At 38.4% G+C, this 21,740-nt stretch overlaps 1 protein-coding gene across 4 annotated transcripts in view; it reads right to left on the bottom strand.

Moving 5' to 3' along the window:
* Positions 1 to 8,326: 8,326 nt before the first annotated feature.
* CACNB4 (calcium voltage-gated channel auxiliary subunit beta 4) overlaps positions 8,327 to 21,740 on the bottom strand; it is a 227,855-nt gene continuing 214,441 nt past the window's right edge. For all 4 annotated transcript variants that reach the window (XM_036320367.1, XM_036320368.1, XM_036320370.1 and 1 more), the window contains 2 exons: positions 10,876 to 11,061; positions 8,327 to 8,765 (listed from right to left, as the gene is read on the bottom strand). In XM_036320367.1, coding sequence (XP_036176260.1) covers positions 8,505 to 8,765; positions 10,876 to 11,061 — 447 coding nt within the window. In that variant the 3' untranslated portion in view covers positions 8,327 to 8,504. The remainder of the gene's footprint in view (positions 8,766 to 10,875; positions 11,062 to 21,740) is intronic.

The following is a 21,740-nucleotide window of genomic DNA, read 5'->3' as shown; positions in this document are numbered from 1 at the left end:
TTTTATACAAGAAAAACAAAGTGAATTAAGCCTGTTAAAACGAACCAAAAACTATATATATTTTCCAGTAAAAGAGCCGATGTTTCCAGAGGTTATAAAATGTATTCATAAATTTTCCAGTCTAAAGAGTGCTAATTACTTACTTTGCAGTTGTCATTAGAAATTAAGGTTTCCAACAGTGAAGAATTTTAATTAATATGGAAGGAAATAATATGTGTTCTCAGTAAAAGAAGATATAAGGTATGGAATTGCATTTTTGAGAAAAGTGTCGTGGAAAGGAATCTTGGGAAAGAAATTTTATGTGTGATCAGCTGGATAAGATTGAATAAATTTGTTAGAAGGATTTTTAAAAATAAACTTTAATATCAATATCGTACTAAATCTATATCCTTTCATCTGTTAAAAGGACAAGTTTTCTTAGATGATTGGTCTACTCTTAATATTATGAACATGTTTTGTCAAGAAAGCAAAGATTTTGTTTTATTAAAATAATTTCTGTGTTTTAGGTTGCCGAAATCAGGTCTTTAATTTGTTCAGAGAATAGGAAAATGTGACCCATAAACAAAAGAAAAATCATTCCAGAGAAATGGACCCGGGAAGTTAAGTGATTACCCTAAGCTCATAGTTAGTTCCTTCCAGATCTAGGCTTTGAACCCAGGCAGGAGGTAGAGCCCACGATGTAACCACTATTCTAATTGGCATGTAGTATGACGGGACAAGCACGATGTTTCTACAATTGTCTTATTAGTGCAGATGTGCTGGTGATAAGAAAGGTGGCTTCAGGTTGATGGAATGATTATTGGTTGAGATGCCTTGATAGTTGGGGCAGCCTTATATAGTACTTCAGTAACTGAGGTGTCATTCATTCAGTCAACATGTATTGTATTCCAGGGATTCTTTTGTATGCTTCAGATAACTATCAGCTTACAAGCATTTACTATACGTATTTTTAGATAAAAGTACTTTAGAGAGCCCGGCTCAGGGGCTCGGTTGGTTGGAGTGTTGTCTTGTACACCAAAAAGGTCGCGGTGCTATTCCCAGTCAGAGCACATACCTAGGTTGCAGATTCAGTCCTCCATCTGAGTTCATATGGGAGGCAACCAGTTGATGTTTCTTTCTCACATCAATGTCTCTCTCTCTCTCTCTCTCTCTCTCCCCCTTCCTCTCTCTAAAAATCAATAAACATATCCTCCATCCTCCGGTGAGGATTTAAAAAACGTTTTTTTTAAAAGAAGTACTTTAGTGAGAAAAGTTCCAATGAGCTTTGTTTTCTTCATTTGAAGTTGGATCTAATAATCTACGCCCTGCCTGTTTTCCAGGGCAGCCAGATGGGATAAAAGTGATGAAGCTTGTGAAATAACTTGGCTTCAATAAATTATTGTATAAATCAAATGCATCAATAATAATCAACATAGCACACATTTCTTTTTCACCTTCTTGGACTCTGCAATTAGAGAAAAGTCAAATGCTGATCAAGTTGTAACATGGACAACTGACACTGAGCACACAAAATTCAAGCCATAAGCCATATGGAATTCTACAGGTACAGAATAGCTTTGGAAATAGCTGATAACTGCTACAATAAATTAATTACTTAGAGGTTTTCTTGTGAACAATATGGCTTATCTAGTTTATTTTCCTATATTGTATTCAATACTATACCACACATATATTATAAAATATCCTATTTCATGTGTGTATGCATTTAACTTACAAGTTCTTTCCTAATACTACAGTACTTCTTTTATGATCACTCATAGCACCTGACAGAGTAGTCAGGAAACAGTCATTTAATTGAATCTGTGTTGCCCTGGCCAGTGCAACTCAGTTGGTTGAGTATCATCTAGTGCACCAAAAGGTCACTGGTTCAACTCCAGTCAGGGTACATACCCAGGTCCTGTGGGTTTGATCCGAAGTTGGGCTGCATACAATAGGCAACTGATCAATGTTTCTTTCTCACATCAATGTTTTTCTGTCTCTCTCCCTCTCCCTTTCTAAAAATATATTTTTTAAACAATAAAAGAGCATATTTAATTGAACATGTGTTTTCAGGGTATTTAGACTTTTGGTTTCTCTATAAGAAATAATATAAAGGAGAGGTATAATGCTGGTTTCAGTGTTTTTTTCATTTATTATATAAAAGAAAAAAATTAATGCAGTTGGTTTGTACACATTGAAATTCCATAAAACAAATCCATAGAAATTAGGATACTATATGCATGCACTCTGCATTTTCTTTGTTAAATGTTTTGGTTCACAAAAATAACAACACATTTTTTTTCCTTTAAAGCCACTAGAGCAGAGGGAGATCAAAACATGCAGCACGGTACACATTTGCATAGTATATGTTACCCAGCATGCCTTGTAGAATGCTACACATTCACCTATATAAGAAAAATAAAAGGGGGCAAATTATCAAAATAATAGCTAATGTTTAAAGAAAGAAAAAAAAGTTACTTGACAAAGGTGGAATCCCCCCCCCCCCCCCCCATTTGTAGCTGGCAATACAGCAGTGGTTTGGGATATCAACAGCCCTCAGGAAAGTAGGGAACATCATTTTCCATCCAATTGCCATTTTTATTTGTGGTTTTTGTAAGTTTCTGTTTTCCCTCCTGCCACCCCTAAAAAAAAAAAAAACAAAACACAAAAAAACACAAGCAGCTAATGACTTTAACTTATGTTTCAAAATAGTGTCCAGTACAAACAGATTGAAGAATGCCTAAATACTTCTTTGTTGCTGGGACATTTTTATTTATCATTCTGACTTTAGGCTATGAAAAATAGAAAACATTTCAAACATGTCCGGAATTCAGAGGAGCCCTATGAGCTCACCTCTCTGATACATTTTGTAGTTGTGATTGAAGAAGAAATAAGAACAGTAAATATAGTTATGAATCTTATCACAAAATAAAATTTAATATGTTTCTGGAAGGGAATAAAGTATAATAAATTACATCCATCGATTGCAAGGCTCTGAAGCAAATTGCTGGAAAAGTATTAAGCAGCAAGTTAGAAAGATGATAAATGAAATACGTCTGGTAAAACTTAGAACTAAATCTATATCCTTTTAAAAAACACAACTGCCAATTTTAACAGTGGAATTGTTGTAAGTTTGTGCTATAACAAATGTGCTTCTTTCTCCTCAATCTATTTTCATATTATTGGCAAAATATATATCTTTTATAATTTTATACTGTACAATATATGTTTTTGCTACATTATTTTTCTACCGTGTAATGCAGATGAGAAGTAACAACATAGATTTATTTTGGCAATAAAATGCTTTCATTTTAATAACATCCAAGAAAATATTGTAAGGCATATGAAAAATAGTATGCAACAATGTAGCATTAATAATCCTGCATCTTTAATATATCCTTTATGCATACAAGATGCACACTGATTTCAGTTAAAAGTGTGTAAAAGTGGCATGCAAGTAGGGCAAGAGTGGCCCCTACATAAATATAGACATAGCCATTTGTTGAGAAATGTAAGTGTTCAAAACGTAACCAAGAACACTTACCAAGTATTGAAAGCTAGAGGCCAGCTACTTTTGGTTCTTAAATAGTTCTCATTTTAAATCCTTACAGTTTTCAAACAGGAAGCATCAGTGTATTTCCAAAACCACTCTAAATTCATTAGAAACATCTTTTTTACAATTTTCTGCACACATTTTACACACATCAAAAGAAACAAAGGAAAGTTTCATATGTAACTATGACTCCCCAAAACTCACTGCTACTCACTTATTTATACACTTTTTTGCACGGTAAGTGGGAGTTACAGCCCTTAGTCAAGATTATCTGCTGAGATATTTCCTAGTCTTCTGATAATGTCCCTCGATTATATGAAGCATTTGGGATTAAATCACCCATAAGCAGACAGAGATAGCTGCTGTAAGAGGATGTATTTCATTTGAGAATGTTTTAAGAAGAAACCTTTCAAAAGTAATTTTTGAGTGCTGTAGCTCTCTGTCTGTCCATGTAAGCCAATGTTACTATTTTGACTAACTTGACGCTTAAGTGAACAACGAAACAGTTATCCTTGTTGTCTGACAGCTGTGGAACTGACAGTGAGCATGATGATCGTTTAAAAGAGCAGACTGTTTTCTGACCTACAGACACAGCTTGAGTAAGTAACTTAGTATGAACAATATTTAAAGGTATATGGAGCTAAGAAAGCAAATTTTATTACATAATTTCCTATAATGTTTTCCATTCATATAGTTATTCAAATATGAGTTTTATGTAATTAAAAAGAAAATGACATGCAATATTGTCATGAAAGACAAAGGCAGAAATAGAAAAGAAATAAGGGGTACATTCCCATTTATTTGAAATATCTTATATATTTTTTTCGATGACATAGGAGTTCAAGAGAATGTATATTCTTACCCAGTAAATGCCTAAGTATCCACAGGAGAAGTCAAGCCTCAACAAAATTTGAATTTACAAACCAGCTGCACTTAAACATCAAGTATCTGGATCTACTATCTTTCAGACTTAGCGCTGGATGTTATAACAAGTTGCACACAAAGATAATTCCCCTGCAGTTTGATTTGTTCCCTATGATGAACGACTTATTAAATTAACCTTGCTTCCTAATAAATTGTGAACCTATTCAAAGAAAACTTCACTAATGTGGAAGAAATGAAAGGGTGACAAGAGCATTTTGGAAACAGTTTAAAATCTAAAGGGGAGGTATATTTTAACAATTTATGTATTTAGCTTTGCTGCAAGATGAGCAGTAATAGTAATAAATTTGATCACTATTTATTGAAAAGTATTTTTCTCTTTAAAGACTGCTTGTCTTCTGTAGAGAAGAGGTAGTATAAATATCAATATATAGGGCAAATTCTATAGTAGAATTATATTGTTTTTATTCTTAGCAAATACCAAAATAAAATTGTATAACTAAGAAAATATACTAGCATGCAAAATAAGGTTGCCTAGCAATATTCTTAACTGACATCCTGGGTCTCAACAACATTTTATGATATGTTCATTCAAAGAGTTGAAATTTGCAAACCAACTACTGGCATGATTTTCGTCTCTCCCTCCCTTTCACTGCCCTAGCTCTTATTATGAATTTTAAGGCCCCCACACAACAGACAAGTTCAAGTATGCAGGTATGAAAAGAGGTTAACATTCCAAAAATACATTTTGCAAATAACAATAATAAATAAAGTAACTGACAAATTATTTCAAGGGAACAAATAATTTGCTCAGAATTTGTTTTATATTTAAAAAATTCACTTCCTTAAGGACTAAGTGCAATGAAGTATCATCACATAATTAAGACTCTCTTATTAGGAAAGACTATCAGTCTAAATTAATAATTTTAATTTTCTTTCCAATGGAACTGTAAAAAGATAAGAGAGAATCATTAGTCATTTATAAACATTGCTAAGCGTTCCCTTAAATATTGGAGTAAACAAGATCACATTGTTGAGTATAATATTGAAGTCATATTATAGCCTTGAGAATTAACATCAGTATTGACAAGTTGCATTCCTTTTTTACCAGGACTACATTTCCACATCGTCACATGAGTCTACATGGTTACGTGTTCAATGACTGAAATGACAGAATATGTAACTTACATATTCTGAAACTACATATACCAAAATCACAGAATACGTGGTTTATACTACAAGTTAAAACAGCCTCAAAATATTATAAGACTTCTTTCTCCTGCTTATCATTTTCTATTTTCAAATGAAATCAGTTAAAAACAAAGTACTTGTATAATATGTATTTTCCAAAGGTGCTTGATATGCTTGGCAAAAATAAAACTTTTCATTTAGCATATATCTGTATTTTAGTATCATTTACACAATAAAGTCTAAGGCTTAAAAAAAAGGAAAATGCATCTCTTATTCATCTGGAGAAGATAAACATTACAAAAGGAATGGGGGGAAATATGCCATATCAAAGTAAAATTTTAAATATATCCATCAAGAAAATATACATTATATCCTTTCCAAGATTGTTAGCTTTTGAGTAAGAATGCAAAGCAAAACACATATGGACACTTCATGGTAAATGACATATTGGTTTGTGGAGATTTTAAATGGACCTCTCTCTGTATCAGCATGACATGGAAGACTTAGAAACAGGACTTTGAGAGGCCTTTAAAAACAAGTGATTTTTAAAAGTTGAAAAAATATGAAAATCTTGCTGACTAGGAAATATATGTAAATACTGTTATAGCTACCTGCCATAAAATGTAAATATTTTAAAGTAGTTAAATGACTGGGTTGCTAATGCTACTACAGAAAAAGCTGAACAGCTGTCTAGTCTAAATTCAGACACCTTGGTGCACTCTTTGCAATTAAATACTGTAATGCGCACAAACAAGAAACCAGTAAAGCATCTAGAAAAATGTTTTGGCTAATGTTTTCTTTCTCATGCAAGTATGTGCTGTACATGTAATAAGTATATTTTTGCTTACTGGAAAATGCTCTTCTGTGCTCTAACAAAGTATTCAGTAATGGCAGGTTATATGTTTATTAAAGTGCATAATGGATACAACTCTTTTAAATGTCTTAACTGAAAGTTCTGTAAGCTTCACTAGATGACAAAAGAACTTCATAAGCCAGTAACACATATTAACTTTTAGAATTTACTGAGCCCATATTTTTAGTTGTATCAAATATTTGAGATAACTTACATAATTATAGGCATCCTCATTATCAGCTAAACATAATGGAATATGCACAGTGAACATGAGGGGAGGGAATGTGGGAGATCATAATGGGGTTTAACATATGTATAATTAAGTAATCAAGAATATGAAACTTATTTTCATGGCCAGGAAATTTATTTAACTGGTGCATGCTTCGAGAGCCTAAATATTGAAAGGCTTGGTGGAGGGAAAAAGATAATAGAAAATGAATTATTATTGTTTCCAAAAAATAGGTTTTATGACATGTACCAGTACAAAAGGATTTTTATGCATGGTCCAACTGGGGCTTTAGAAAAATGCATGCATTGTAGACTTTTAGAAACAAGAGCCTTTTCCTAAAGACATTTGTGTATTGTATAAAATGGTCAATTTCAACAATTTCTTGGATCATAGTGAATCTAAGTCTTCCTTAAAAATATAAGATAGAAGGTCACCAATTCCAAAATTATAGCCACTGGAAAAAACTGTGAAGACTTAATATGTGAAGAGGAATGTTGATTAGAAATAAGGAAGCTCAATCTCCAAATTCTTTATAATCCTTTGCAATAAAAATACTATAAGTTTAGTGGACAAATATGTTCTGAATGAGTTTCTTTTCATTGCAAGCTTTTACATTCATCACTTGTTTTCACATTTTCAATTAATTGTTTGGTACAAACACATCTTTCAATATCAAAATTGAATGTGTCTATATAAAACTAACATCCTTAGAATAATTATAAAGAATTTGGTGAAGGGCTAGAGCATTCAGATATTCAAAGACAGAGGTTGAGTGAGGCGATGAAAAATATTCAGTTGTGCCTAGTGGGAAATACTGAACCCGTGTTTGTGAAGTGGATGGAAAAAGTCCCACCTGGAGGTGTTTAGCTTTGCACTCAGGAGGATCTGTGCCCATCCTTACTCCCTGACTTCAGATCCAGGATGTATGTAGTTGTGCTCAGATGTATTAAAGGGGAAACACCCATTTTCCATTTCACATAACCTGCTATGATTGGGCTTCCCTTTTCTCTCTCACTGCAAAAGAAATTTTGAGATTTTTTCCCCCAACTTCAAATGAAATAACAGTAGTGACTAAACAAAAAGCAAAACACTTTGAAACAACAGCTGTGCCAGGAAAGAAATAAAAATATTAAAATGTGAGAAGATTGTATACTTTCTGTATTAATTTGAGATTCTTTTGGCACTATCAGTACATTTGGTAAGTTTGAAAAGCCATTTTGGAAACATTAACGTATATTAAAATGTGTATACATTCCAACTTTAAGTGTAAATTTAGCTTCCAGCAAATAAATACCATAGCTGGTTTTGGCTTCTATTGGTATTTTGATATCCTCATTAATCAGTTATTTTTTTTCAGATTTTTTTAATGGACCGCCACATGCTCAAGTAGACTTTCTAGTCGATTCACCCAAATTCCAACAGGAATTGGTTTATAAATTGGTTCCAACTGGAACTGGTCATTTGGAATTTCCAGCATGGGAAATTATTTTATATGTGCCTTGATAAGTACCCTAACTTACAAATTGATGTGTCTAAATCTAATGAAGAAAACAAAGGTACTGTTATGTAAATGTTGCACTTAAAAATATCTATATGATTGGGCATCTAATATCCATCTAGACTTAAGGGCATGATGTACTTTTTTTTCTTTTCTTTTTTTTTTTTTTGCCCCTTATTTGGCATCAAATGACAGCAGCCCATAAACACAGTAAATACTGTGCTATACTTGCCAAGTTAAGATGATTGGTTTATCCTAGCAGTGCTATGGCAAATTGTCAACAGATGAATTTTTGTTTGTTTGTTTGCTTCTTGCAGACTCAAAGCCTATGTCGGGAGTCATGGCTATAGCCCCCAGGTGATCCTCGGTTCCTGTGGGGTTTGTAACTGTCCTGGTATGAGTCAGGGTAATCTTCTTCCACGAGAGGATAATGATCTCGGCTGTGCTGGGAACTGGAAGACAAGCGGTTCCTGCTCTTCCGAGCCCTTTCATTGTGATAATTTTCATCAGAGGTCATTAGACTTCGTCTTTCAATTGGAGAGTTCTCTGTGGAATGGTTGCTGTGCCTCACACGCTGACTCTAAAAATATCAGATAGTTCATTGATTAAATAATGTCAGCTTCATTCATCTAGAACACATCAATGCACGTACAAACAGTAGGATCTGTACAATAAGATGCCGGATATCTGACTTAATGAAGAATTTTGATGCACAAATGATCTGCTCAACATATCTGATTTTATTTATTTGGGACATATCATGCAAAGATGTCAAAGTGTTGATAGTCTGTGAATTTAATTACATAATGCTGCATGATTATGCTTCCTCTTAAAATACAGAATTGAAAGTTAACTGTTGAATGGAACTCAATATATTTAGGGAGGCCTAACAACTCCAATTCTGTTGTAAACATGAGGATTATTCTACTATTCGGAAATAAAGTTCAGAATAACATGATTTGTGCTCATAAAATAATGCATTTGTTTCCGTGTCCTACATAAAGGTAATATTCTTTCTGAAGGACTATACAATTACGTAGCCAACTAATTGATACATTTACAAATCTTGCTTCCTCAACTGAAATGTCATGTAAAACTATCTTCAGATAAAAACTAAATTCCTCTAACATCATTAATTGAAATTATCTTCAGACATTTATTTAATGGCTCAGAAAATGTTATTCAACATTGTTCTTCAAATCATAGGAAAACACATATCATAGCTGTGTCTACCTGCTTGGATGGGTCACCTCAGTTAAGAAACAGGATTGTAATAAAACCAAAGATCCAGATACGTTTCCTCTAAAAGACACTCACCTTCACACAGAAGGAAACTCACTCAAGAGTCACAGCCTGTGCCTTTAATCTCAGCCAGGGGTCTAGCAATTAAAGGCCATGGTTACTAGGAGAAATAGGCCACAGGATGAAGGGCACCGCATTAACTCAGGGGAAACTGGGAGAACCACTCTGGGTGGATTTCTTAGAGATGATGAATCAAGAGTGTTGTCTTTATAGATAAAGTGCAACATTTCATTTCTATGTACATTACAGAAGCACATTGCTTCATGCATCCACTTCTCATTTCACAATGTACAATTTGGAGCCAACCCAAATTAGTCAGTGGAAATGCCACACTCAGATCAGCACACAGGCAGTGAAACAAGGCAAGAAATAGTCCTGGTGCATACATATATACTGTATACAGAATATATGCATATTTTATAGTAGTACATTTCCCATGTTCATTTCCAGCCTCAAAAGCTATTCATTTGTACGGCAGTTTTTCTGCTTACAAAGATGCAATTTTGTAGCAAAGCAATACCATTATAATAGCACTTCAGAGAGTGCCATTTATCTCAGAGTTAACGCAACACGATCTTCAATTATGACTGTCATTATAACCCATTATTATAAAACTAGTCACGATGCAAGAGGGCTCAATTGACTACTACCTGTTCCTCAGTCAGCTGGGGCTTTGGCCACATTCCAGCAGCTGCTTGATAAATGGTAAATAATAATTGATGTAGAAAGGCAGGATTCACTCTGTATCATTACCTCTGGCTCCCACTTCTAGCTCTGAGTGCAGCACCAGGACATGGGGGAGAGAACTTGTGCTCATCCCCAGCTTCCCTCAAGGACACTTGTCATAGCCACTGACCAAGGTGGCCCTCCCCCCGCAAGAAAACTCAGGGATCTGTCCCTGTTTCCGAACAGAGCAGCTCTACTTGTGTGCACAATCTGTAACGACTGGGCAAGCCAGAGGACCCCGGAGCCCATGGCGCAGGACTTGCTAAGAGCAGTCAAAAGGTCCATCTGTACCCAAATCTTTGACTTAGCTTGCCACTACTGCACAGTCCTGAAGAAGTGACACGGAGAAATAACGCACAGCTGCACGGAGTAGGTGTTAAGTTTCCTGGCAGAGTCTGGGCACAGAGGGATTAAGTTACCTAAGGGAAGGCCATTATAAATGAACAGAGAACCAAGTTCTAGAGAGAGGGCCACTTTCCGGGACACTTTGTCTAGGATAGATCATGATTAAATAATAGTTGAGATTTTTTTTTTTATGTATAATGCCCACACATGGTTCCCTCTTCAGATTAAGGACAATCTCAGTCTCCATCCCAATCAAGTTCCCTATAGAATCTTAATCAAAGTCGGGTTGTAAAAGCACGAGTGGCAAGTGGCAATACCTGTAACCCAGAAATTGCTGTGGGATATGGTGAGAGAGCTGTGGAGCCCAAATTCCTTCCAAGCAGCGGGGTCATAGGAGTGCTACTGGTTGTGTGGGTAGCACGCCAATATGCCTCCAGGTACTCGCCCAGGTGTTCACACGCATCCTCCAGCTGGTTTTCATCCAGTATAACGTCAAACATTTCCTGCAAGAAGAATCCATTTCATTTATACGTCACGCTTTAGGCAATGAAACCTAAAACTCTACTCCTCGAAGATCACAGCATTCCTAGTATCCAGCAGCAATGTCAGACCTGAGGGGAGGTGCTGGCAGTTCCTAAAGTTAAAGTTGAGTGAAGAACTGCACAGGTAGCCAGGGGCAAACTTGGACATTGACATGAAAATGGGAGTGCTCACTAAATATTTAGCATTTTCATTATTTAGAAGAAAAAGATGAGGTAAGCATAAAGGGGTTATAAGTAGAATATAGTGAAAAGATAATGTATTCCCATCTGTATCCATATCTTCCTATAGAGTTGAATTAAACTTAGTTCGGAATATGAAAGAAGCAATTAATGGTACTGAAAGAGGAGTTCTAAAAATGTTTTGCACAATGGCCATGTCTTTGGAATTAAACATTTTATCTCCCCAAGTAACTATGTTGAAGGGAATAACATTTACTTAGATAATTTTCAGAATGTTGGTGAAAATGATGTTATCCATCTCATGATAAAACAATATGAAAAGAAAATTTAGGATTAATACAAAAAAATCACAGTGACTTCTGCTAACAGAAGATCATTGTGTGAAATATGTGAAACTGTTTTTAAAAAGACAAGAACGAGGAATATTTCATTGTGGGAGGGGAGGGGTGTCACACAAGAAGTATGTGGTGTCCACGCTTCAGGCAGCAGCAAGTTCACCTGGCCTCTAATCAAGGAGCATCCTTCTTCCCCAAGGAGCAGAGTGGCCCCTCTGTCACTGCAGTGTGATCGGGAACACAGACAGAATATACCCAGGACACAGGTTCCCTGGAGGGACAGTCAGAAAACCATGGCAGAGAGAAAGGCCACTCCATAGGTAAGTGAAAGCATACCCCAGCCATCGACAGCTTGATCTGCACCTTCTCTCTCCCACCACCTCCACCACCACCCACTTGCTTTTATTAGCTCTTTTTGTCAAAACAAGAACCTCTCAGAGAATGAATCAAACAGGGTTACTGCCATCAGCACTAATACTGCTGCTGGATTGCAGGTTAATGGCAACTGGATGACTTTGAGTTTGTGGTGAGTCAACTGACTCACTCATTAGTGTGAGGGCTTCTTGAAGCAGAAGTCACAATGGAAACCATCTCTCCACCAACACGTACTATTTGAATGTTTTCATCATATTATTCTTTACTGAATATTTTGACCCTGAATAAGATGACTTCAATCCAAATCAACTGGTGTTTGAGAAGATTTAGCCAATTTAACTCATGTGGAAACCTTTCCCTCCAAGAACATTTATTAGTAGATTTCAAATGGTTTTCTCCATGTTATATTAATTGATCAAATATTTACTCAGTACTATTTTGTGCTAGGCATTGTGGGTATCCAGTGGCAAAGAAAACAGATAATATCCTTATGCTCAAGAAACATACAGTCTGGTGGGAGAGATAAGTATTAAAAAGTCCTTGATAGTCTATGTCACTCTGGGACTTTAAGTTGAACAATAAAGAGACTGAGTCAGTTAATGTTTGAAGCTGCAGCTTAAAGTTCTGGATTTGGAAGGAGGCTGAGAGAGGCGTGTGAAAGTTGAACTTATGAGGGAGGGGAAATTATGAGGAAGCCAAAGAATTCTATCTGTAAAAGTAAGAGGAACAAAACAGATAAAGAGAAACAAAGACACAATGGAAGAAAGAAACCATATGGCCCATGAGAGACTGGAAAACAGCTAGTTGCTATAGTTGCATGAATGTATATCCCTTCAATAAGTCCCCTTTTCCACGAAAGTAACTTAAGAGAGTTTCTGTCTCTTGCAATTAAAAGCCCCTCCCCCATTAATGTAAAGTTTCAACAGTTACTTTACAAATACAGAATCTGAGAAGTGTCCATAAGGCTCTGATAGAAACGGTGCATTCTCCGATAGCACTGCAGTGCGACCGTGATTGGACAAGAACCTCCCTACCACAAAGAGCATGCGCAGGCTCTGACGGAGACAGATGGCACAGGAAGAAGAGGAAACTGGCCACCACGGGGACAAAGGACCACTCCGTCAGCCACTCCAGGCTAAAGCTGGCAGCAAATTCTAGACTGTATGTTGTTTGGTGTCAGCTGTTCACATACTTTTATTTATGTCAACTGTGTAATTCAAATACATAGGCCTCACTCTATAATGTGGGTTTTCCCCAATGTGTAGTCTCAATAAGTCATTTTCTTGCTTTCATAAAGTCCCAAGTTAAAGAACCCTCCAGGGACACCTGAACTGGGGCCCTGACTATCACAGCCAGAATTGCAAAGCCCAGAGAGGGAAAAGATAGGTAAGCAGCACCTATTGCAGAATGTTGTTTGAATGAGGCTTATGTCTACTTGACTGTCCCACATGTTACATCATCATGGCTGCAGGTACAATTAAACATACACTTAATTACAAGTCATTTCAATAAAGTACTTTTTTTTGCTAATAGATAGAATTTGTCTATATCAGCACATGGCTGTTTGTTTGAGACAATTTCTAGGAAACTATGTATTTGCATTGCTAAGAAAGACAGGGTATAGGATGCAAGATGAATTGAAACTGCTTTCAGGTTTTCAAAAGCACAGAGGAAAGCAAATTTCAGCTTCTGAATGAAATACTGACAACGTGACTTACTTTCAACAAAGAAGAATTTTACAGGCTGTATATCTATGACAATTTTCCTTGTGAACTGTTTAGGAAAATGACTAGACCAGTGTTAAAAAGTGAGAATAATAGGAAGAAAATTTTAAATTATACATGAAATTCAAAGAGAAGCAGCCCAATGAATTATGCGAACCAGCTTTGTCTATTTTTTCATAAACGTAAAGGTTCAAGTCTAGTTAGCTTCTTACTATGCAGTAGTGAGGCCTCCAGCGTGGGATACGGATTCAGAGGGCTGCCTAATCAGCAGAAGAGGGTGTGAGTAATGGGACAGTCACCGGCCATGAATAGTTACCCACTCTGTGATGTCATGCCATCGGTGACTGCCCGAGATAAGGGTAATGCTGGGTTGTTTCAAACACTACTGCAGCAAACACCTTTGACATCCAATGACAATGATACTATTGTAATTAAACTAGTCCTATATAATAAAGGCTAATATGCAAATCGACCAAACAGTGGAACAACTGGTCATTATGACGTGCACTGACCACCAGGGGGCAGACGCTCAATGCAGGAGCTGCCCCCTGGTGGTCAGTGCATTCCCACAGGGGGAGTGCCACTCAGCCAGAAGCCCTGAGCTGGGCTCATGGCTGGTGAGTGCAGCGGTGGTGGCGGGAGCCTCTTCCGCCTCTGCTGCAGTGCTAAGGATGTTCGACTGACGGCTTAGGATGTCCTAAGCCATCAGTCGGACATCCCCCAAGGGCTCCTGGACTGTGAGAGGGCACAGGCCAGGCTGAGGAATGCCCCCCCTCACCCCTGAGTGCACAAATTTCGTGCACCAGGCCTCTAGTTATTAGTAACAGGGAAGGCCAAATATTACAGGCATGTCATTTGGATAGCTTCATCAGGAAGTTAAAGCTTTATTTACACTTTCTAGGGAGCCACTAATCTATTCCCAGCAGATCACTGTGGGAAGGGACTGGATGGGGGGAGATAGACGCATGCCCAGTAAAGTTGGGGGGGTGAGCAAAGCTGCTTGCTGTCAGTCACACCTGAGAATAGGTCATGGTCCAGAATGGGTGTAGCCACTGTAAGGGTGTGAAATTTGGGATATTTAATCCCCTAAACAAAGGAGTTTTCTCTTTTGTTGGTCTTGTGTTCTCAGCTGACTCCTGGCTTGTGGGGCTCTGACATTCTCCCGTGTGGCCCACGGCCATGTGGATCCCCACTCACAATGGACTAATGAATGTAACTAGCCTGATGCTGAACTGGACCCGACTGCAACACAGAATGGAAACTGGGCACTGGCTTTGTTTTTAGCCTTACTAAAACCCGGCTACACTCCTTCCAGGACTAGAGTAAGGGAAATGGGACTTTGGAAGCCCAGAGATGTAATTCCACACACAAAAGAATCACCCATCCTCCTGTGGGAGCCTCAGAGAATTCTTTTTCTCGAGATATGGTTAGGACTCCACCCCCAGCACCCAGTGGGGAAAAGGATACCTCAACTTCCCCAATAACAACAGGACATTTCCTCCAGCTGAAATGGACAGAAATAACGGGGCCACTGAAGTTCATAAGAAGTGAACAAAGGAGTCGAAACAAACCATTAAAACATCAACCCTTTCCTGGATAAGCTCTTTCAGAAAAATTAAAAACTAAAGCGTTACAGGTGACAAGAGTGGAAAACATGCCTTTAGCTCATCCAGTGGTTCAGAGAACAAAAATGGTAGGAAAGAAGGAAAGGGAACGACTGAAGCTGAATCAAGTGGAAATGAAGATCTGCAATGTCTTCTATAAAAACTGTAAGTACTTAATGACCTTTCCAGCTCTCTACTCATAGAGCATCACAAACCTTCCTAGGGAGGGCGCCTGAAGTAGGGCAGCCAACCATCTTATTTGCTCAGAACTGAGTGATCCTTGGGACTATCAATACCCAAAGCTGGAAAATCTGGGAAGAACTGCCATGGTGGGTTATCCAAGTTTTTACAGAAGACAGAGCACATTTTAGGTCCTACATTGAGGATTAGAGCAGGTTCCCCTTATTCCTTTCACATTCTTTTGGGAGGGAAGATATGGAGAGGGAGTGGGCAAGTCTTTCCTTATAACTATGAAGCACGTATTTTCTAGCATACAAGGAAGAATCTCACTGAAACTAACATAATTTCTAATACGTTTCATCTAGGAAATTGCTACTGAACATTTTAAATAAAAAATTTATGAAACTTAGGAGTTATTTTTGCAGTTGAATTGTAACTTTTTTAAAAAAAAAAAAAGTTGGTGCCTTACTGAATATTAGCTATTTAGGAGGTTAAATATATGCAAACTCTTCCATTATCTAAGCATTGCTTTACATCTATTTATTGTACATACATAAAACTGCATGTGGGACAACTTGCCTATTTCTAAGTGGAGAAAGAAAGAATAGAGGTGAGAATATGTTTATTTCCTTGCTATTGAAATACTATATATATCCCATGTTCGAAGGCTGTTAAATTGCGTTGTTTACCCATATCTTCAGAAAAGAATCACTTCTACTGTCCTAGTAAACAACGTGCTTCCCTATTTATAATGGTCTGGCCCTCTAGCAACGTCAGCGTGAAATTATAGCGAATTTGCCTACAAATGTCAGGTGCTCATAATAATTTGGACACCCAGTGTATAAAGATCCTGAAACTGCTGCCACCATTAAGAGAGGGGGAAAAAAAAAAAGACTGCCAAATACCATTCAGTAAAATGAAATGGCTGAATGGCCAACATGTAATGCTGATTACAAAATAGCCAACCAGTGTTTGTTTTATATCAAAACTCATTCTTTTTTTAAAAAATATATATTTTTATTGATTTCAGAGAGGAAGGGAGAGGGAGAGATAGAAATATCAATGATGAGAAAGGATCATTGATTGGCTGCCTCCTGCATGCCCCCCACTGAGAATCAAGCCCACAACCCAGGCATATGCCCTTGACCCGGAATCGAACCCGGGACCCTTCAGTCCGCAGGCTGATGCTCTATTCACTGAGCCAAACCAGCTAGTGCTCAAAACCACTTTATATTACTAACGCTTCTTTTTATGTCCTGAGTCAACTAGTAATAGGAAACTGGACTGTGAGTTAAAGGGATTTTCCAAGGTTATAGGGGTGGGGAACCTTTTTCTGCTGAGGGCCATTTGAATATTTATAACATCATTCACGAGCCATACAAAATTATCAACTTAAAAATAAGCCTGCTATATTTGGTCAAACATTTAATTAACTCACCCCTAATGCCTTGGCAGTGCCAAAGCAAATGATTTTAAGGGCCTTATAGGGCCCAGAGGCCGGATGTTCCCCACCCCTGGAGGAGTTCTACCAATATTATGGGGCGCTAGCAGTTTCCACTTCAATGAGCTAAATTGGAAAGACAATCAGGATTCTTGCCACTATTTGCTGGGGAAAACATGAAGGCAAGGAACATTAGTGACCCTGAGCCCTTCTAGCTTCTCTCTTTAATCATCTGTGACATTCATTATGTATCCAAGCACATTTCCTCACCACAGTGCCCTATTCTGTCCATCCTTATCCTTCAAAGATTATAACAAGCCCAACCAGTGTTACAGTCTGCAGAAAATGCATCCAATGTTTTTAAATTCATATTAACCCAGTGTTGTAAGGAGCACTGGTGGGAGTGAGCTATCCCTAACTCCATACACCAGGGGTGGGCAAACTTTTTGACTCGAGGGCCACAATGGGTTCTTAAACTGGACCGGAGGGCTGGAACAAAAGCATGGATGGAGTGTTTGTGTGAACTAATATAAATTCAAAGTAAACATCATTACATAAAAGGGTACGGTCTTTTTTTAATTGTAGTTTTATTCATTTCAAACGGGCCCGCGGGGCCGTAGTTTGCCCATGGCTGCCATACACCCAAGTTGGGTGGCTGAGCCTGGGCAGCAAGCGTCGTCTCCTTTGGACCGAGAGAAACAAGATCCCACGTGGCCTTGTTTCATGAAGGGAACATCTGAAACCGATTACTCTCTTTTTCAAAAGCAGTTAAAGGTTAAACTATGAACATCCAGAGGCTCCGTAATAATGAACTCATCAGTGGGGACGGCACTTTCAAATAGATGGGTGAGTCCATACGGTCCTAAATAATTTAAGTAAAATGACTCTAGAAGGGCCATGGAAAATGACTACGGCGATAGGAATACGATCAAGGACACTGGGCACTATCATTCGCTTTGGAGTTCTTGTGTTTAATAGAATAAATCTGAGTCCATTCAGCAATGGAAATAAAGGGTGATAGACGAGAACTACTATAGTTGCTGTAATGTTAGAAGTTTGCAAGACTGTGGAGGAGATGAGCTCCCCTATGGCAGAGAGAGCGATCAATGTCATTTTACACGCACACAAAAAATTATATAGCTCAAAGAGCCTGCGGGTCAGCTGCTGGTAACACAAGCCAGCTTGTACTAGTAACTAAGTAGGATTAAAGGATTACATTTCATTTATAGATTCAATTGTCTGCCTATCTGCTTTTCTCCCCAGGCATTATGTAGCTCACATAGTACTGGGGCAATCTGAACTTTGGCCTTCTTAAAATGTACTATTTTCAAAGTCTCTGAAAAGGAAATGGGTATAATACCCGGTAGAAGCCAAGTGAAATCTAACAATATAGTGCAGAGACGTATATTATAAATGCAAATTCGGGTGGCTCATATAAAAAGGTCTAGAAAGGGGCTGTGGGTCCTAATCACATAGGCAAACCGCGGCTCGTGAGCCACATATGACTCTTTGGCCCCTTGAGTGTGGCTCTTCCACAAAATACCACATGCAGGCGCACATGTACAGTGCAAAGTTGACTTAAAACTTTACGTAAAGTTTATTAAGTTAATTTTAGGGAACATTGTGGAGTTAAAGAAGATGTAGTGTTGAGGATTGAGAAAGGTATGTTGAGATGGTTTGGACATATGAGAGGATGAATGAAAGGAGATAGACGAAACAAGTATACAAGATGAGTATGGATGGGAGAGTTGGAAGGGGTCGACCTCGGCGAATGTACCTCAATCAGATGGAGGACGTTTTTAGCAAAGGCCAGCTTAGGAGTACCCTAATTAAGTTAATAACAATGTACCTACCTATATAGTTTAAGTTTAAAAAATTTGGCTCTCAAAAGAAATTTCAATCGTTGTACTGTTAGTATTTGGCTCTGTTGACTAATGAGTTTGCCGACCACTGGCATTGGCCCTTTTCTGCCTGCATCCCACCTTTTCTTCTGTGAATCTAGAGTGGGCATAAAGGAAAGCCCCCTCTCTTCCAGAGAAGAACTGCTCAGGAGCCCATCCTCCCAGCTCGTCTTTCTGTCTGTGGCAGATCAAAAATGGCCACCAACTTTTTGACATTTTCCATGTTGAGATGGACAGCCTTGAATCTGGGCAGCCTCTGTGACTCCTAGCAGAAACACAGGGAAGTGATGCTGTGTTAGTATCTAAACACAGTATCTGAGCTTGAGATAGTGGAACACTTGCTCTTGGAGCCCTGCGAGCTGCCATGTCCGAAGCGCATATCCCTGTTGAGGAGATCCCATGGAAAGTTCCTAAAATCACACAGAGAGGGAGAGGAGCTGGCTGGGCCCAGCCCTCCAGACATCCCTGCTAAGGAGCAGGTCAGCCGTGCAGCTGAATCCCACCAACTCAACTGGTGGTTGGTGGAAATCACTAACTTTTGGGGTAGATTTTTGCATAGCAATAGAAAACTAGAACAGTCATAGCTAAAACAGTCATAGATAACTAGAACTAATAAATAACCAGTTGTTTGGACAGAAATCGAGAAGTAGGACTTTGTCCTAGATTGAACTAGGGTGGCAACTTTGTTGGGCTCGATTACATGGAGCCTGCCTTCTACTCCTATAAACCAAATTTGACCGGAACATTCCGATTCCTTCACACATTGCCCGTGCTGCTTTCCTGCTACAGAGGCAGAGTTCAGTAGTTTGGCGAAGAAGACCAAATGGCCCACAAAGCCTAAGATACTTACTGTATGACCATTTACTGAAAAAGTTTTAGAAGAAGCCTTACCCAGGAAACAGGGGGAGCAGAGTTTGCCACCCCAAAATATGCCTTTTTGGGATATTGATTATTTTAAGCTGAGTATTTTTAAGACACTAAATCCTTAAACTGCCCCTTAGCTGACTAAATGGAATTTAGATAGAGGACCAGCTCCAGGAAGGCAAGTATCATCACAGATAACTAGTTTACTGTAAATCAGGTGAGAGGAACAGGGAGGAATCCAGCAAGGCCCATTTGATCCAAGTCCTCTCTGTGTCCCATTGTTAAAGATGCTTCAGCAAAAATTTATTTACCAAACATTTGCTTCTCCATCTTCATATGAAGTCCCAAACCGCATCCATCAACCATCCCCCACCCCTAATAAGACACAAGTATTTCCTCTAGTAATTATTAGGAATAAATGTTAAACTCATTCTTATAGAAAGATCATATTAGCAAAAACAAAACAAAACAAAACAGAAAAAACAAGTTCAATTCACCTAACATGTATCTCAAGGAATAACTTACTGAGAATTCTTATAACATTATTACCCTTATAACTTGTGCATATATTAATCATTAATCTAATCCAGTGGTTCTCAACCTGGAGTGACTTTTTCTCCCTAGGGGGCATGTGTCACACCTGAGGGTTGCTAATGGCCAGGGATGCCACTGAACATCTCACAACACACAGGACTGCCAACAAAAAATTATCCAGCCTAAAATATCAATAGTGCTGAGGTGGAGGACCCCTAATCTAAATCTCTCTTTAATCCATGAGATGTATCACCTACCAAATTGTTTGCCAAGAGTTGACTTAACAAACTGTAATCTTATTAGTCTATATACTCTTTGAAGGCAAGAACATGCCATTGTATCCCTCACACCTTGTGAGGTACCAACCTAATGCTTAACTAATGTTTGCTGAATGTATTTTAATTCTTGCCAAGAGGGTTAACTGCAGATGAGCCACATGGAACTGAGAGGACTAAGTATTTGGAGTCTGCGTGGTTTAGCCACATGGAGACATGGATGCCATGTCCTCAGACATGCCCACGTGGTTGTTACTGTTGAAACTAGCTAGTTATTAATATTAATGGCAGGAAGAAAACAAAGGGAAGGCCAGACATCCATGGTCATCCAGGCAGCTTCACCAGGAAGCTGCAACTTTACTCTCCCCAGGGCACCAACAGTCCATTCCCTGCAGATCACTGGGGGAAAGACTGGACAAAGGGGAAGATGGGTGCATAGGCAGTGAAGTTGGGGTGATGTAGGGGAGGTACTTGTCTGTCTGTCTAACCTGAAAACAAAGATAATTGGCTAGAAGGGGTGGAACCACTGCAAGCCTGAGAAATCTTAGAAGGTAAATATCTGCATGTAGACAAAGGAATTTTCTCTCTCTTGTTCCTCTGGCTTTGCTCTTGCTTTCTTGCACTCGCCCATGTTCCCCCCATAGCCAAGTAGCCCTAGAAGCTGCATGGCCCACAGTCATGTGGACAATACACGTAATGGATTACAGCTGGAAACACAAGCTAAGCTAGCCTGATGCTAGACTGGACTGTGCAAATGTGGAGTAGACATTAATCTGGGAAATGGCTTTAATCCTAGCTCTTGTAAGGACACAGCTGGACTTCTGTGGTGGGACAGAGGGAGAGGGGACCTTGGAAACTCAGGAGTCTGTACCATGTAAATAAATATTATTTATTCTCCCATGTGAGTCTCAGAAAATTCCTTTCCTCATAACATCGCAAGAAGCCTACTGCCACCAGCAACAGGTTGGGACATGGAGAGCTCCCCGCCAATAACACATGACTGGAGAAATTTCTGATCTGAATAATGCTCCGAACCAATGAAATTATCATCTGACTTGATGGATCTTATACTCTCCTCTTCCCTGGGCTCCTCAGCCCACCTGGGTTCAATAATATCTCTATGCTGGTCACTTTCAAAATCTAGATAGAATCAGAGTCTTGGAGAGTCAAGCAGGAATCTTAGATACAATATCTATATCTTAGCCGACCATACCCATAGCCTTCACC

This window comes from Myotis myotis, unplaced genomic scaffold, assembly GCF_014108235.1.
Source record: "Myotis myotis isolate mMyoMyo1 unplaced genomic scaffold, mMyoMyo1.p scaffold_m19_p_8, whole genome shotgun sequence".
NCBI classification, from domain to species: domain Eukaryota; kingdom Metazoa; phylum Chordata; class Mammalia; order Chiroptera; family Vespertilionidae; genus Myotis; species Myotis myotis.
The sequence above is the reverse complement of the archived record's forward strand: the minus strand, read 5'-3'. Positions and strand labels throughout refer to the sequence as shown.